The sequence below is a fragment of the Eulemur rufifrons genome, chromosome 8 (assembly GCF_041146395.1).
Source record: "Eulemur rufifrons isolate Redbay chromosome 8, OSU_ERuf_1, whole genome shotgun sequence".
Taxonomy (NCBI): Eukaryota; Metazoa; Chordata; class Mammalia; order Primates; family Lemuridae; genus Eulemur; species Eulemur rufifrons.
In genome coordinates this window covers 78901063-78920378 of record NC_090990.1, presented here as the reverse complement: position 1 = coordinate 78920378, position 19316 = coordinate 78901063, and the positions used below count along the sequence as shown (strand labels likewise).

Genomic DNA, 19316 nt, shown 5'->3' with positions numbered 1-19316 from the left:
CACTGAAGTGCATAGATAGGTATGTGCTCCCTATACACCATTGACTAATTCAAATAACAAAAAAATAAAATTACAATTATTTGGGGAAATAATTTGTAAGTTATCTCATAAATCACTAAACTAATATGCTCAGAAATCCCACTGGATGCTTTTGCTAATCTTATCCATTGTATGTTTTGAGAACAAAAGACAGAGAATGAAAGAAATAAGGATATTTTTCTGCTTTTCAAAGCTATTCATTTTTCTGAATTTAAGAACTTGTTGTTGAGTGACATCTTGAATGGCTTAAATGATTTATTTGACCTTCCATTTTCAATCATACTTTATGATGGAAAGGAGAAAAGGTGTAGATAATATAGAACAATAGATCATTTATAAATCATGATATCAGGTTTTGAAATGAGGGCAGAGAAATATATGGTTACAATTCACACTGAGTACAACTTTTTGTGTTCAGCATTATACAGGGTGCTTTGGGAAGAGAGGGTAGAAACTGTAACCAGATTGGGGCACCCACATTCTTTTCTCATTTAAACTTGGTCTTGAGTTGGGAAATACTATGTGATCAATTTAGTACCACTGCAATAAATTTGAGCCAAATTTTATTTAATTTTGTCTTCATACTCAGTGTATCAATTTTCTGTTTGTTTTAGATTTGGGAGTCAAAAGTTTGTAAAAGGCTTAAGTTTAGACTCAAAATTATTACTATTTTTACACATAGAAGATCTAATCCCTATTGGATTTTCAGTTTTTGAGATGCTTGGTTTAACAATAAGATCAAGCAGTAGATAACTCTTTGTGTGCTAATTTCAATAGAAGGTAGCCACTGTCTACTTTTCAAGTCAAAACAAAGAAATTTTATTGATTTTTAACATTTTATAGAATGCTTAACAATGCATAACAAAATTGGCTTAGAATTGATAAATTTCCAACTTCAGGGCATAGAGTACAAATAGGAATGGAGTAAAGTCAAGCTCTTGCCTGCCAACTATTTTAATTCCTGGTTAAAATCTTCTTTTAAATAACATTTATCTATGCTCTCACCATTAGAGTTCACCAGAATGAGTAGTCCCTACCTAATGTTCTATTAATAATTGTATTTAAATTTGTACATTCAGAAAAATCTTCCACTATACTGTAAGCTCCAATTACATGTAGACCCTAAGCTCTGTGATATACAGGTATAGTCATGCATTGCTTAATGACAAAGACACATTCTGAGAAATGTGTCAATAGGTGATTTGTCATGCAAATATCAGAGTGCACTTACACAAACCTAGATGCTATAGCCCACTACACACTGAGGCTGTGTGGGATAGCCCATTGCTCCTAGGCTGCAAACCTATACAGCATGTTACTGTATTGAATACTGTAGGCATTTGTATATCTAAACATATACTTGTATATCTAAACATAGAAAAGGTACAGTAAAAATACAGTATTATAATCGTATGGGACCACCATCGTATATGTGGTCCATCATTGACTGAAACGTCATCATGTCATGCATGACTGTAGTTATTTAATTGTTATTATGATATGAGGCAGATAGTTGTTAACCTTACTTTATCCATTGTAGTTTTTGAGAAGAAACATGCTTCTAACAGGCTCTGTAACTTGGCCAAATGGCAGGAAATTTGAGATTCATTCCAAAATCTTTCAAACCATAAAGCCTACGTGAATTCTAGGACACCATGATACCACACAAGTGCAAAGACAATGCATGAACTAGAGAGTGGCAGTGCTCGGTCTTTATTTCTTCTGTAACACATACTGCCAACTGACACTCCCGTCATTTTCTTATGCTACCTTTCCCAAGTGCATTGTACCAAGACAATGATTGAGAAATGTGGCCATAGATAATTAATTTTTATTTCTCTGTCAACTCCTCTCAGTTTCCTTCATTATCACCTTTTCCTCTGCATGTCACTTGTATATTGGTATTCCCTGGCTCCTTTTTATTCTTATGACCTGGCAATTTTATACACCCCAAATAACTACAATGATACTTCCACCAGTAATGTCTATGATTTCCAAATCTATTCCTCCAGTACTGATTGCCCTTTTGAAATCCAGACACAAATATTCAACTGCCTATTGATTCAATTGAGCTCCTCAACTCCCTCCCCCCCTCAACCTGCTTCTTCTGTCATTTACCTGGTCTGCTAATGAAGTCACCATCTGTCCAGTCTTCCGAGCCAGAAACCTGGCCATTGTCTCTCTTTCCACCTGTTCCCTTACCTTCCACTGATATTTGCTTTTTCACATGTCCATCTCTTTGTAGTTTCTTCCTCTTGAATGCCCTTCCTCCTTTCCTTACCCTAAGAAACTCTCATTTTTTTTTAAAAAAAAAAAACCACACATCTCTTTTTGTGAAGGCTTTTCTAACTTCCTCAGGCAGCTTGCTGTTCCCAAAGCATTTTGTTCCTACCCTATGATACTATGTAACATATTGAAACATTTCTATTTATGTCAGTCTTTACATGGTATGCATCAAAAGAATATATCTTATTTGTCACAGTTTTAATGTTGGTTTTAATGTTCAGTTAATTCAGTTCAGAATGCCTGTCACAGATTAGATATTGAATAAATGTAAAATGAATGAATGAATGAAAGCATAACTGAATGAAATGGACAATCTCAGTTTCCTTATGCTGAGGATGTTTTCCTTAGAGGAAGATCAGGTTTGAAAATAGAGGACTGTTAAAGAATTCAGTATTAGTTGGATCATAGTTACATTCAGGTGCTAAGTTTGTGTTGTTGGGCAACTTGTATAACCTTTCACTAAACCTTTGCTTTTACTAATATTCACTTTCTTCCTCTGTAAAATTATAATTACAATAGTGATAATAGTCCCTGCCCTGCTCCCATTTGGTTGGTATAAAGATACAAGCAATAATCCTTCTAAAATCACAATTTTGGGCCTGTAGGAAGAGTTCAATAGACAGTTTTATTGAAAGTGGGATATGTGTTTTGGCTTAGAATGCAGATGCAGCCAGAGATTTTTGCATGAATATAAATATATTTCAAGTAAGTTATTATAGTGTAAAATATTCTATGCATGTTTTCCATTTTAAACTGTGGTTTGTCAAATAATAATAATAAATTATTTACCAAGTATAGTGCAATTCCTCCTCCTATTAAAAAGCCACAATAGACATCAACGGGGTGGTTTTTATACTGAGTTATCCGTGTTAGCCCACAGATGATTCCACAGATGATAAATGTGAAGACCAAGAGAGGTTTCAGAAGCTTAGAGGAATCCGTTAATGTGGAATTGAAGTACATCTTAAAAATGAAAGAAGTGGGGTAAGTATGTTAGAAAGACCATTTTATTAGTAAATTATAATCAAATAAAAAAGTTAAACTCAAAAGTCTAACTGGTACACTTGACAACACTTTTACTGTTCTATTCCCCTTGCTATGGCTGTGTTCTATATCTGCCAAGAATGGGAATGCATAAAAAAATTCATCAAATAAATAACATGTCTCATTTAATTACATGAAAATTTGAAAAAAATTAAAGCAGTAGAATTAGCCATTTAGCTGTTTAATCTCCATGTAATTTGTCATATAATTTCAGTCCATTTTTCTCACCAAAAACTTCATGGACTACGGTGTCAATCAGATACAATGACTATTCATTCTGCAACATTTCTCAAATTTACACTGACCTGGAATTTATCATTGTTACATAAATACTGAAAATAGTGTGTGTGCATACTTAATACAATTCTTTCAGTTTTAGTAACATTCATGCGGTTCACAATACCATCCCACAAAGTATAATGTTACATTAAAGGGGTACAAAGCAAAATAAATATTGTTATGACTGTGTAGAATAGTTCTTTTACTGTACTATTTGATTTCTGCTTTGAATGCCATTGTATTGAAGAGCTGCAGTGCTAAAGTTTACCATTCTGTTATTACACAGATCTAATTAGTCACCTAGAGACAACACTTACTCCTCTGATTTTCTGTAGGACGCAACTTAATAAAAAAGAACCAGTTACTTACCGAAACGTACACGGCTGCAAAGGCAGCGAGGGTCGCATGTTGAGAAGGGAATGACTTTCTGCCAAAGGAAGACAGTCAAATTATGCCTTTGAGTTCAGACACACTGCTAGGCATCATCTCAAGAACATCAGGTGGTTAAAATGTTCAATTGAGAAGCCACAAAGCAATAAGCAATAACTTTAATTTCTGTTTAGTTTTCTGGGGAAAGACCTGAGTGATGAAATAAACACTGCTAATCACCATTAGTATTAACAAATAGCAGTGAGGTACTTTCCAGTATGATTAACTGCGAGCTTGGCAAGGGGCCACTACAATACACCTTTGGAATGATGGGTGAAAGTAGAAAACATTGTAATTGTTCTTCCATATTAGAATTATGTCAGTATAAAGTAAAAGTTTATAAAACCTAGGATTTAGAAGCTTTATACTTTTTCTATGCTAATAAACATATGATTTTATTTACATAAAAACTTTAAAAGATGAATTTATTTTCTCACAGCAGTGGATCTAAATATGTTTTTTTTTTAATGCTCTAGAAAACACAAGAAAAGCCTAATTTTAATCAAAATGTTCTCTGTATATTCCACTTTATGATAATTATCATCTCAAGAATTGTAGATCATTTTATTTAAACAATTTAAGGAAAAGGGAGGAAGAGGTGGAACCCAAAATAGTGGAAGAGACACTGGAAAGGACAGTCAAAAGAAGAGTAGAGATTTCTTTCAATGGATTTTTAAAAATGGAAAAAAATAAGATTCACTTATATTAGTGCCCTTCTAATTATTTGGCACCACAATAAAGATTACCATTCAACACAGATAAGATAATGTAATAGGATTGAGAGAATAGAGGACACAGGTCTTGAATGTAGTTTCAGAATTATTGAATGGTTTGTGTGAAGTTGAATGTCTATAATCACATAATATCAAGCTCTGATTCTTCATATGTATCTATTAACTTATTTTTGGTTCTTTAATCAATATTTAGGAACTCACTGAATGGCAAATCCAATTCTTATAATAATGATTTATTGTCCCTTATCCCTCTGTAATTTATTTCTTTTAAGATTTTAAAATACAATCTCTTGTCATACAAATTTATTTTTACTTTACCAACTGAAATAATTTAAGACATTGGTAGTTTCTTTTTTTTTTTTTTTTTTTTTTTGAGACAGAGTCTCGCTCTGTTGCCCGGGCTAGAGTGAGTGCCGTGGCGTCAGCCTAGCTCACAGCAACCTCAAACTCCTGGGCTTAAGCGATCCTATTGCCTCAGCCTCCCGAGTAGCTGGGACTACAGGCATGCGCCACCATGCCCGGCTAATTTTTTCTATATATATATTTTAGTTGTCCATATAATTTCTTTTCTATTTTTAGTAGAGACGGGGTCTCGCTCTTGCTCAGGCTGGTCTCGAACTCCTGACCTCGAGCGATCCACCCGCCTCGGCCTCCCAGAGTGCTAGGATTACAGGCGTGAGCCACCACGCCCGGCCGGTAGTTTCTTGAATTTACCTTATTTGCTAAATTGTAAGGTCAGAAGCTGTACAGATCTTTTGGGTTCATTCAAAGAAAATATATGCAGTCCCAGATGTTACCCCTTCTCAAATTCTACCAAAAGGAAAAGTCACATGATTCTTTTGATAAAACATAAATAGTAAAGATGTAACTCTCATAGATGCTTATTCTTCCACTTAAGCCAGTACCTTACAAGACATATATTGACTGTCAGCCACGACTGATTGTAAAAATCCTAAAACAAACCAAGTATAATAACCTAAAATTATAATTAGTATAGGGTAGATCACAAAATATGAGTGGAGTTTGGTGATATGAGGACTAATGGCAAGAATGTGAGGCTGAAATTTAGAGACAGACAGAAGAATTTGGAAAGAGCCACCAGTGGGTTTCTATGGTATAGTCACTGAAAAGATCACTGAATTGAAAAGAAAAATAAAACCAAAATCATTATGACTGAAAAGGCATGCTTAAGAGGGTACCCCACGCAATTATTGAATAATGAAAACACTGATGTAGAATGCTTTTAGATCTCAGTTTCTAACCTGCCACTGTTGATAACTGTAAGGTCAGATCCTGAGCAAATATCTTCCACAATGTACGAATTTTCTTTGCAAGATACATTCAGAGAGGTATAGTTTGGTTTGCACACAGTCAGAAAGTATGGTGCCTGATATCCTGTGGACAGTTGTATGATATCTGTAATGAGAGCTGTAGAGCATAGTCCAAATACATGAACACCTATAAGCAAAATGAAAGAAATTGTTACCAGCTTGATGGTTAATGCTAATGTTGTGTCAATAGCAACCACGTTTATTACACATTAATATGACAGCCTTAAAAATCTGTTGTGATCGTGTTCTCTAAGTTCATTTCGAGAAGATAATATAGAAAATTCCCAAACTTCTAAACAGATACTTAAGGCCAAAATAAGGGCAATGAATATCTGCAAAGTAGTAATTTGAGGCACTTTTGTCAGTTTGGTTAAATAGGGCCAATTCTTAACATTGAGAAGTATAGGTCACTTGTCAAACACCAGAAGCTTGCTAAGGTGACAGACTGTGAGATTTGAGAGGGATTCAATGTGGGGAATGAAGCTAAATTAAATAATTTTAAATTGCTTAACATGTTTAACTTGCCAGGGCTCTCTCTCCTCAGTGGTCTCTAACTCTAGCCACAATTGCCAAACTCTACAGAGTCCATTCTTATTCCCTACAAGCTGCAGGGTACTAGGAATGCTAATTAAAACAGAGAAGAGAGAAGGCAGGGCCTGTTACGGACACAACAATCATATCCTGGGAGGCTGCCTGCAGGTTTGGAATTTGGAAATGTTCTTATATCCCTTGATTCAAATTCTTTTTTTTTTTTTTGTTCCCGGGACCACCAGTCTTAAACCATAAAGTCACAAATCCGGATGCAGGCTTCTGCACATAAACTCCATGCCTGCTTGAAGTTGCTTGCTTGGCCATATCCTTGGGAGTCTAGCTCTCTGCTCACAGGCCCATGATCTGGAACTTGCCTGCCCCCTTCAGGTTGTCTTGACACCCTGGATTCACACTGATTTGATGGCCTGGATTCTGATTCCTATGTTGCTCATAGAAATCATTATGAGAAGCACCTGGGTAGTTCTTCAGCAGACACCTCCAGACCCAGAGCATGGGCTTGCACATTACTGTTTTGCATTTTTCCCCTTTGCTTACTGTCAACTAACCACCACTCCCCCAATCGCTTCTCCAACCACAGGCCTGAGATTCATGACACAGAAACTTTATTTCTACCTTCTAATTCCTGGAAGCATGTGAAGTCTTGGCAGAGAGTTTGAATAAAAAGGGAAACACACCTACTTTTACCTTTGGAAAATGAGACTCTCTAGCCCTACAGAAGATGGGGTTGCTGAAGGCATTGGAACATTGTTTTCTAGGTGGGATGGACCATTCTTCCAGGCATGAGTCATTTCAGAGAAGGTACATGCCCCTTTGTCCACAGCATTTTGTTACATTAGGAGAAATTTTCTCTGAGATTGGCTACATATCCTGGAGTTTTCTTTCCTTGCCTCAGTTTGTGATCCTGCTAAGTGGCCTATTGTTTTCTTACCATCTCAAAGTTATGGTAAGAAAATGCTTAGTGGAGCAGAGTCTGGGGCATGATTTAGATCCAATTTTTCCTCTTGTGGGAGAGGAGGTTGGCCTTATCCTTAGAAGTCTAGCTCTTTGCTCACTATATATGTTTACATAATTAGATAATATGTAGTTATCTACTACATAGTCAATGAAGCTGCCTTTTTTAAGCTAAAATGTTATAAGTAAAAATAATTTTATACTGATTTATTGGGAATAAATATAAAACATTCAAGTTGGTGTGATGCACTGTGACTATTCAATTCAGTTAAAAAAAGCCTATGACTCAAACAACATTAAGATAGTCCTATGTTAATCAGAAAAGATGAATATTTAGAAACTGGTTTGATTCAGATGCTGTTTAACCAGGCCTATAGATTTTCTTTAGATCTCATAAAAGACAGGAAGTAAAGTTAGAAGCTATAATCAGGGAAAAAACAGCCACTATGCAGTACTCTATGGTGACATTTCCATGTGCAGTAAGTTTGGCTAAAGTAATTTCTACAAAGTTATCTATTCACATTGGCCTTTTAATATTTATTCTCCATTTTAAAAAACTGAAAACAGATCCAGTGAAACCATTTTAAAGTAAATTAATACTTCAACCAAAGCTAAAAGAACAATATACTGAAATGCATGGCATGTTAGCTCTCAAAACAAGGACCATAACTGCAAATAACACATTTCAGATACAACACCCAAATTTTGGCATTTTAACAGTTTCTCGTGTAATGCAAAACTCATGTACTGAAATTATGCATCTAAATTATAGCTTTAGAGACCTAATATCTGTAATTAAATACAAAATTTCTATCTGAAGCAACATTTCCTTTCTTTGTGCTTCCCCACACCTACCAACAAATCTGACAGCTCTTCTAAGGAAAGAGTTGAAGTTGCAGCCTCCAGCATTAATGTTAGGCTCCAGGCCAACTCCATTTCTTCTTTTGGACAGGCAACAGTAGAGGATTCCTTCTCCTACCATAATCTGCAGAGACAAAAGGGTGTTTGGGCAAAACTCTTGGTATATCCGTTATACCAACAGGTATAAAGGAATTATATATCATCTCTTAACTCATCATCAATCATCAAAGTAAAGATGCATTATTTTAAAAACTTTAGAGGTGTAAGCAATTTCTCCTAAGTATTTGAGCAAGCTGTGAGAACTAATTAATCAGGGCACTGCAAAGAGATTTAGTTGGGTCTTCTGGATTCCTATGTACTGGCCAATTAGATCAATAAACCAATTTTGGATTGAGTCGAAGGATCGATCCATGGAAAGCACGTGTGGAGCTTAGGAAGGTCTACCTAGAGTGTAGCTGTCCCATAAAAATTTCTGTGATGATGGAACTATGTTTTGCACTGGCCAGTACGGTAGCCACTATCCACATGTGGCTATGGATCCCTGGCAATGTAGCTACTGTAAATGAGGAGCTGAATTGTTAATCTTATTTCATTGTTATAATTATTTAAAAATTAAATAAAACAAAATAGCCACATGTAGATAGTGGCTATCTTATTGGAGAATGCAGATGACAAGAGAATCTATGTCAGCAGGGTAGTATTTCCTAGGTATTAGACATTTAGGCAATGTGTTTACAATGGGCAGGGAACCATACTGTACTATTAAAAGGACTATTTTAAGGAACAGTGTGTTTTGCTACAGGATTTTAGGACACACGAGATCAGCGAAGGAACTCAATATTATTTAGGCATCATTTCCTTCAGTAAAGTTTTCACTGAACCTTTTTATTGTACTGTAAATTGAATTATATCTCCTCCTATGTGGCTTCCTGAGCACCTTGTCCTTCCCTCTAACATAGCTTTATTACACTGTTTATTTGATTGTCTCTCACTAGACCAGGACCCTCTGAGAGAAGAACCATTTCTTATTTACCTTTTATCCTTATCATGTAGCACAGTGCTGAGCACTGTGGATTTGTGTTTTTGGCCTTTACTGTGGGACTCACATTTGCTAACTATTGAATACTTTAGGCATTTCGCTTGTTAATTATGCTATACATAGAAGCAAGATTTAAAATTATAAGTTTCATTTATGCAAAAAATTTTTCAAATATTTGGGATTGTTGTACCGAAGAGATTATTGTCAAATTAGATGTTTATCTGTATAAATGTGTGGAGCTGAGAAAAGTAGGGCTATATGGGATATTAACAGTCCCTCGGATGCAAGTGATTATGTCACTGTAAAGATTACAGCCATGGTTAGGGCTGAAACAGATTTTCTAAAAAAACTTTCCAGTTCTTGTTACTATCTTAAAATTTATTTTATGAAGTGTTCAAAATTATAAAGTGATTTTTAAGAAAAACTAATGATAGTAAGCCTATGGCCTTCTGCTTTGAATGTATATATTGTTATATTTAGTTCTGTAGGTAATATGGTGCATGTACACTCGCAAAGAATCTTAATTTGTATAAAAATTTTAAAAATAATTCTCATAATGGAACTCTACCCATACCCATACATGCGAAAATCATGTGGCATGATAAACTCTTTTAAGATTGATCAGTACAGAAATAATCAAAAGGAATTTATTTCAAATCATTGAGCATTGAATTAACCTTTTATACTTCCTGAAAAATATCGTCCTACACTTAGCACTTCAAATAGACTTGGAAATGTAAGAGGTTCTGTATCTGTGTAGATAGACGTGACATAATACAGAGAATAATATAATGGCTATTTCAAATTTATCATTTTTAGAAAATTAACCACTATTCCTGAAATACATTGCTGTACAGCTGAAAGAGATTGATTTCATCTTCACTTCTTCAATAACAATTCTGTGAATAATTGTGTTTTTCTCTTTTCAATTATATGTTTAATGATTCACATCTTGTCTATGGGTGCTAAATTATACAAAAATTTATTTGTACAGATAATTTGTACAATTTATTTATTAGGGAAATGTGTCTTATACGACATCACAGTGTTTATCCCAAATGACCTTGAGATTTCAGGAATTTTATGTTAGTTGTTTTAATATGCTTAGAAGTCAAATGTCAAGAGAGTGTATCAACACTATTTGGCTTGATTATGTAGCACGGATAGAGGTTTCTTGTCAGTTTTTTGACATCACCCAACTATCCTTCCCACTAAGGAGCACATTAATTTTCTCCTTACAGTTCTATTCACTTAACCTCAATCTATATGTCATTGCACGAATTTTCAAAATGATTTAATTTGCTTAAAGATAGAATTCTCCTCAGGGGAAAGGGTGATGCTTCCTAACGCATTTCCAAATACTCCTGCTTATTTCCCCCTTCTGAAAGGCACAGTGTTGTACTGCAGTATGGTGTCAACGTTCAGGTTTTGATAATAAAATTATCTGTTGCTGTTGCCATTTGCAAACAGAAAGTAGTTTATGACAAGTATCTTTTCACAGTCTCTGTTTTGTGTTGTACCCAGACCTGAAAAGACACAATACAATTTTTTGGTGTGTGTCTAATATCAGGGACAGGTTTTGGGAAGAGATATTTTAATGACTCTACTTTGGGGAGATTTTGAGAGGAAATATACTACTTATTTTAAGGGTACTGCCCTTGGAATAGTTAACATAGGGAGAAATTACAATCCAAAAAGTCTTTCCTGTAAAATAAAACAAAACAAAAACCTTATAATATTCATCACAGCATCTTCAACATTTAAATTTCCAGTGAATGTCTTTCGAAAGCCACAACACATTTAATATTTTGCATGTTGATTGTGCAGCCTAAAGCTAAGGCTACCCTCTGGGAACTATAATTAAATTCTGATAGAATTCTCCTATAAAATTGGATGTATTCATTCTTTAATAATATGTAATAAAATTGTATTTTCTGAGAATAAAAACTACATAGTTTTTCTGTTTGCATAGACTTCATGCAGATTTATGATAAACTCAGATATTTTGTGTTATTTTCTCTGAGAAATAATTTCCGAAGGATATAAACAAAATGCCTGTCTTACCACTCTAAAATAAATGAAAACTGAATATTAAGGAAGAAATTTTCCAATTTAAGGGCAATTTCAGAGAAATAAGAATATGCATTTCACAGACATGAAAGGCATTTTTCCAGTTTCATGTACAATATCATGAAGACAAGCTATTTTTAAACATCTCTCAAAGCATGAAAATATCTGAGAAGCAAACCCTAAATGATTCATGTTTAAATTCTGAATAAAAAATCAGTTGCTCTTCCTTGTATTCATATGAAGGTCCTTTTGGAGAATATTGCTAATGTGAGATCTTTGGTTTTGGTTTGTCTTCCCTCCATGTGGATGGTAACAGTAGGAAGCCCCTCTTCACACAAGTGCATTCTTGAAAGCCATTTCCAAGTGAAGGATTCCTCCTGCCTCCCTCTCTATTTTTGGAACAGGTTTATTTCACCATAAAGATAAAAAAGAAAATGGCATCCTTGAGAGTTAGATATTAGAGTCTGTTATTTTCACCTTCAGGAAGAGGTGGAAAAGAAGTTAGATGGGTAATATATGTAGTAAGATTAGAGACAAAATTATAGTTCCAGAAAAAAATGACTGCAGACATTATAGGATTACTATTGAGAAAATGTATATATTGGGAGAAGGTGTTAAAAAAATAGGGAAAAATGAAATTAGACCAAAATCTAGAAGAAGTATAGTACGTGTTTGGAGAGAAAGGTGTGAAAATACAGTATTTGCTCTCAGCAAAGTCAAGATTTGTCTCAACATTGAGTTGGTTGCCCATAACCTATGAAACCAGCATGGCAGAAAAAAATGCCGACATCCTGGAGTATCATTGAGTGATATGAGGAAATTAGGGACTCCAAGGTGTAAACAGCTCCCTAGTTGTCTCTCCTTTGATTAAGAGGCACATGGCAGCTGTGGAGGGCCTGTGGAGACCTGGGAATTGAGTAGGGCTTTAGTGGAAGGAGTTGGCACTGAGCTTCCCAGGTCAGCTTTGTAGAAGGGAGCCATGGTGGATTTCCCCTTTCAGTTTTCAGGGCTTGAGAAAGAAAGATTCAATCCTGAATCCCCCAGAAAGCATCCCTAAACTGCATAGTGAGAACTTATTATGGGAAATGAGGGAGTCAACAGAAGCAGTTACACAGTGATGAGGCCAAGGTCATTGTCCCCAGGACATGTAACAGTGTCAGCAAAGGTGCAACCTGAGATAAATAGTGCTGGCAGGGAGTGCCGCAATTAAACTTGCTTTCCGAGCAACTTGATAAAATACCCTAGGGAAGGAAGACTTCTGGATATATAAAAAGCAAATTATTTACATACATGATTAAATATCAACATAGTCTTTTCAGCAGTCATGAATATTTGTATGGTAGTTTATTTTATTTCAAGTATATCAATTATAATAATTTTGGACACTTTGCCCCAATTAGGATAAATGCTGTCTGGTGTGATAGATTTAAAGTCTATATTCTTTCTGCACTGGTCAAATGAATAGATGATATGGATTTTTGTTAAAAGTCTTTAGAAAAATGACAGGAAAATGCTGTTATTCTGAGCAATATTGCTCTTTAAAAAATGTTTTATTAGTCTCAGAGTCTCAGCTACTTCCAAGTACATCATTAATAGTTCTAATCACCTGGGAATCACTGTAGAATAACTCATTAAATTACAAAGTGTTTTGAGACCTATTCAGACCTAATGGGTCTGGGGGATGGACATGCTTGAAGCTCTGACTTGGGTGGGGCAAAGGCAATATATGTAACCTAAACATTTGTACCCCTGTAATATGCTGACATAAAAAAAATATAATAAAGTTCTATGGGAAATTAAATTCCAATTTTATCTTCTGAGAATATTTTATATAACTTATTTATAGTGTAATTAGCATGTTATGATTATTTAATATAAGAGAAGGAAAATTTTAAAAAATCCATAGCTTTATAAAAGTATAGAGTTTAGAATATCTGTGCAGAAGCTTTTCTAAAACTTCTGTTGTACTGAACCTGAATAGGCCAATTAATTAGAATATCCTGTAAAAACTCCATTCAAATACAGGTTTTAATTTAATAACTATTTCCTTTGACATTCATGAGCATAATAAAAGCAACACAAGAGCTCTTACTGGTAGAAATAAATGTTATTACCCTTGAAACATGTTTCTTGTCCTTTGGATAGTATTCTAGAGGCAGAAGAGATTGTGGAAAAGGTTGGCTAGTTTTATTTATCAATAGATTTATCTAAAAGCGTGTTATTCATAATGTGTATTAACACATAAAAGCAATTAATTATGTTTTTAAGTCACTTCCAGTAGACTAGGACATTTCTTTATGTACATATTTTATTTATTTATTTTAGATTTTTTAATTAATACATAATGTACATATTTTGAGGGCAAATGTGATAATTTGATATATTCATATAATGCATAAAGATCAAATCAGAATAACTGCGATATGCATCACCTTAATAATACTGTTTAAATACTTAAATATTAAAACTAAAGCACCTTGTTCTTTGAGTGTGTCTATCTGTGTGTGCAGATGCCTGGCTAGAATGTGAGTTTTGACTTCTTTACTTTGCAATTGCTGATGCTCATCACTTACAATCAATAAGTGATAATCTAGTAAAAAATGAAACTGTGAGTGATATTAAAATACACTTTTGAGAAGAAAGTCTGTTGGCTATATAATTATTTGTTTTTTCCCCCCAGCTTTCTGGGCTTCAGATACCAAACACACATATGAGAAATATGCTAATTGGGAAGTGTGTAAGAAATGTCATAAAAGCCATTCAAGGGCCGGGCGCGGTGGCTCATGCCTGTAATCCTAGCACTCTGGGAGGCCGAGGCGGGTGGATCGCTTGAGGTCAGGAGTTCGAGACCAGCCTGAGCAAGAGCGAGACCCCGTCTCTACTAAAAAAATAGAAAGAAATTATCTGGCCAACTAAAATATATATAGAAAAAATTAGCCAGGCATGGTGGCGCATGCCTGTAGTCCCAGCTACTCGGGAGGCTGAGGCAGTAGGATCACTTAAGCCCAGGAGTTTGAGGTTGCTGTGAGCTAGGCTGACGCCACGGCACTCACTCTAGCCAGGGCAACAAAGCAACACTCTGTCAAAAAAAAAAAAAAAAGCCATTCAAGGACAGTTATACAGTTACAAAACTTTTCATAATGATTTATAAAAGTAAACATGAGGGATCAATCAAATTTGAAATCATATAATCTTCTTTAACTTTTAATGCCAATAATTTTAAGCTATTAGCTATTTCTGCCTGATGCTGTCAAATATCTCAAAGACATGGTCTTTCTGGTTCAAGGTTTAGAGTCCACCTTTTCTTTGCTTTTAACCCATTTATTATACAAATGTGGTCACTTTTAGTTTTCTGAGACTGACAAATGCAATTTGGGGGACGATTCTTACCGTAATTGCTGGTCCAGCAAAAGCCAAGCTTAGCAACATGAGGAATGGAATCGCCTCCTGGGTTGGTTCGATGTATGGCATACTAAGACTCCGGTCATAGCAGCTAAATCCAGAGTGTACAGGTTTGAAGACATCAGTGAGTTCAAGGAAATAGAGGCTAACCACCGATGATGCCAATATAGGCAACTGAGAATGAAAAACATAGAAGATCAATTTATTCTTATATACCAGACATATATAGGCTCAGAACATTTTGATGCATAAAACAGGTGGCCTTCTCCCCTGCTCTCACTACACCTCTCTGCTTTCAGAGTTAAAAATTATTCCTAAATACTATTGCTTCTACCTTACATAGATCTCCAATTCACCCAGCCCTGTCCTAGCCTGCTATGAGCCTTTGTCACCCCTCACCTTCTAACTGCTGCTCCCCTTTCACTCCTATCCTCCCCTTCCCCCCCATCCATTTTCCACACTGCATTCCAAGTGGTTTTGTAAAAGTATTTTAGATCACATCGCTCCCTACCTCAACCATGCTAGTGATGCTTATTCTACTTGAATAAAATCTGAATGTCATACCATGGTCGCAAGGCCCTGCATGCTTTGGCTCTTGCTTCCATTGCTTACTCTTCTTGTACCACGTCGTTACCACTCTTTAGCCACAGCCCACTACAGTCCAATTGGTCTTCACTCCTTTCCTGTAACAACACAATTCATTTCTGCCTAGGGTCCTCTGTACTTGCTGTTCCTCTTCCTTTTATGTTCCTTCCCTGGTTCTTTACATGACTGACTTCTTTTCATCATTTAATGATACCTCCCTGCACTCTCTATCTAAGGTAGCCCTTGATCCATTCTTCACTCTCTACCTTATCTTGCTTGATTTTTGTTCATGGTACTTATCATCAACTGAAATTACTTTGCCAATTTAACATTTTACTTATTTATTTTTCATCTCTCCTTGATCTCCCACTGAAATAAATGCTCATGAAGTGAGATTCTGCTGAGTCCTCATTGCATAGAATTGTTCCTGGCACAAAGTAGGCATGCAATATGTCATTTAATAATGTAATGAAGCAATAAATACTTGTTGATAAATAACTAATTGAATAAATGAGTAAACCTTAATTTATTACAATAACTAGACTACAATTATCCAATTTAGCCAATAAAAATACAGGTCACTCAGTGAAATTAGAATTTCAGATAGTAATGAATAATTTTTAGTATAAGTATGTCCCATGTAATATTTATACTAAAACTTATTTATTGTTTATCTAAAATTCTAACTTCACTCGGTGTCATCTGTTCGTCTGGTCACCCTAAACGGGCTACAAAGTACACTGAAGTCTGTAAGCACTTCAGTAGGTAGGGGCAGGTTACGCAAATGAAAATAAGTGGCCTTGTGTTATAGAAAGTATGTACATAGCTCATTTGTCCCCCCAGATACCACCTCTATGTGCAGGCACTACTTGACCCCTCCCCCAGAAACTACAAGGGGCTTACATTTTGGAGACATTTAACAAGAATGTTAGCCACAATGGAAGTAAGTTTAATATGCAAACTTTAAACTTTACACATCGTACAATGTACTTTCTAGATTTTGTGTAGACTTTATGTGTTCAATTATTCATTGATTCAACCTCTAATGTGCCAGGCATTATGTAGGTGCCAGTCAGAGGACAGTAAACACGACATGGACTTGGCCATCAAGGAACATAAGCTTAGTGAGAGACCTACACTCAGCTAAAGAGAAAATATCGGGAATACTTTGCCTAAGGCCAGACCTTTCAGAACCTGAAAATGCAGACACTGAAAGAATTATTTAGTTTAAAGCTTTGTTACTTGTGAAGGACACAGTATTTATTCAAACAAACAGGAAAGGTTTTTGATAAAGACATTATGGACTACCCGTGATTTCTGGTTGTTTAGTTTTAAAAAAATAAATTTATAAGACAGCATTCTGCCTTCTATTCCCAAGAGTTCTTTTTTGTAATGAGATGAGAATTAGGTTTATTGGAAAAATTACTAATGTATGGTGATTAATATGGCATTACCTTTCTGTTTTTCAGATGGATGCTTTTCAGAGAACAAAAAGTACATCAAAAACACATTTTTCTTATCCACAATCATTTGATCACGTCAAATATCTGATAATTTCTCCTCACTATTCCACTCTCCTGAAGGAGTAATGACTTTCAGTCTTGATGAATAAATCAGCAACCCAGGGTGCATGTACATGATTGAAATTTCCACTTAAATCTGTATAAATATATTTTAGTTTTAATTTAAAAAACACTTCATATAGTACTTTATTATGTGCCAGATAATTTTCTGTTTTAGAAATTTTAATTAATTTGATTTATTAATTTTTAACTAATTAAGCTTAAAACTTTCTATTGTGATATAAGATAAGTGCTATTATTATCCTCATTTTGCAGATGGATAAGCCGTCACTGATAATAAGTGACAGAGGTGGATTTTGAACCCATGGATCTAGTTCCTAAGTCTTATATCCCATGACCACTATTCTATGCTTCTTTTCCAAAAGTCGGAATAGAGGGTTAGGATAATGGAATACAAGTAGCATCAATTAATGGAGATACTGTTTAGCTCAAAGTTTTGTTTAACTAAGGGTTTCTATTTGGAAATCTTTAGTTAAAAATACATATCACTTGGTATAAATAGAAATTGTCTTAAATGTATAGTTTCTATAAATTCAGAAGGATCTCCTCTATTTATTTGAATATAAAATATTTTATTTTTGGACCAGATTTTATGATCCACTTTCTTTCCTCTTTCTTGGATGCCTTTTTGGGTCTTCTGCATGTACTTTGAAAATGGGAATCAGATCTGTGATCTTTAATACCCACCCAAATAAGATCTGATCATCTCATTTTTAAATACTGATGTCCCAGTAAAGTGAATTTGATGTCTTCTGCAGAAAAGTGGGCAAAATTCTATCAATAAGACCAACCTGAAAATAAAGTAAATTTTTCCTAGTAGAGACATTCACCACTGAATTTTGTGGATGATTACTTTGGAACCTGCTTAACCGTGCCAATGAAGATATAACCAAATGTGCTATTGCTAGTGTGTGTGTGTGTGTGTGTGTGTGTGTATAAATTGGGAAGGACACAGAATTTTACAAGTGTAGTAAAACCAATGGAGTCCTATTGTTTTCAAGGCACCTACAAGATTCTAATATCAGTTCTTTCACTTCCTACTACTGGTGTGACCTTGGAAATGTTTTTCGTAAATCTCAGTTTTCTTATCTATGAAGTAAGTACATTTGATAGTACCCATCATTACAACACAGTTGAAAGGATAAAATGAGGTATTCCAAGCGAAATTCAACAATATATGGAAAAAAGAGTAGTTTATAAATGTTAGTAAGCATTGTTATTGTTATAACTATTAACATTAATATGCTCATCAAATGTCATCTTTCTCATTAGGCCTTATTTGATAATAATTTGGAGAATACTTTCCTCACTTTTAATTTTCGAGTACTTCTTTTCAGGAAATTTTTACACACTGCTCTTTATTACCTGCTATAAATTAGGTCTAGCCTTTTGTTTTGCCTCCCAGACTAAGATCTTCTTAAGGCAGGAGCCTAATCTTACTCATTTCTATATTGCCACTAATAATATATCACAGTGACTTCCAGTTATATATTCATGTGTATATGTGTCATAAATTGACATATGAATGAAAATAATTTCTATCACTAATGATATGCGTATTAGTCCTTTCAGACATTAGCCTTCTTGAAACTGACAATTTTTTCCAGTTATGTCATTTCTCATCTATCAATATCTTCTATATTTCTGGAGAAGCATGTTTCAAAACCTTCATTTGTTTTTAAAATAGGAATAACTTTTATTCCTTTTTTATATTTATTTCTCTGATTTTCCAGAAGTATTTTTTACTGTCTTTTACATCAATTTTTTTTAATAAGAGTTATTTGAACAAAATATTTATTGTATTTGGAAAGTAAGTAATTTCATACATCGTGTTCCTATACTGTATTTTACTACCCAAGTGTAATGAATTAAATGACAATGTTTATTTTTAATATACGTGTCTTCAGAGGTATCTTTTATCTTTTGAAATGCTTAACAACATAAATTTCTTTTGAGTGTAAGAAATTTAACAGGTGGTATGTGCCAATTTTGGCATACATATAGAATCAATGTACACATAGTAAAATTACATAGACTTGATTGTATTTAAAATTAGATTTGGAAAATGAGATTTAAAAAGAGATTTTAAAATGTCTATATAGGCAGGCACTAAGAATTTTATTCTCTAGTT

At 34.6% G+C, this 19316-nt stretch overlaps 1 protein-coding gene across 4 annotated transcripts in view; it reads right to left on the bottom strand.

Moving 5' to 3' along the window:
* The window catches only part of PLPPR4 (phospholipid phosphatase related 4), a 42121-nt gene that overhangs the window by 3971 nt on the left and 18834 nt on the right, over positions 1-19316 (bottom strand). For 2 of the 4 annotated variants that reach the window (XM_069480199.1, XM_069480197.1), the window contains exons 2-6: positions 15006-15191; positions 8501-8630; positions 6074-6269; positions 4018-4075; positions 3115-3288 (exon numbers count right to left, since the gene is read on the bottom strand). In XM_069480199.1, coding sequence (XP_069336300.1) covers positions 3115-3288; positions 4018-4075; positions 6074-6269; positions 8501-8630; positions 15006-15191 — 744 coding nt within the window. Of the gene's footprint in view, positions 1-3114; positions 3289-4017; positions 4076-6073; positions 6270-8500; positions 8631-15005; positions 15192-17056; positions 17119-19316 lie in introns of those variants that run through there. The other 2 variants (XM_069480200.1, XM_069480198.1) reach the window with 2 other exon arrangements.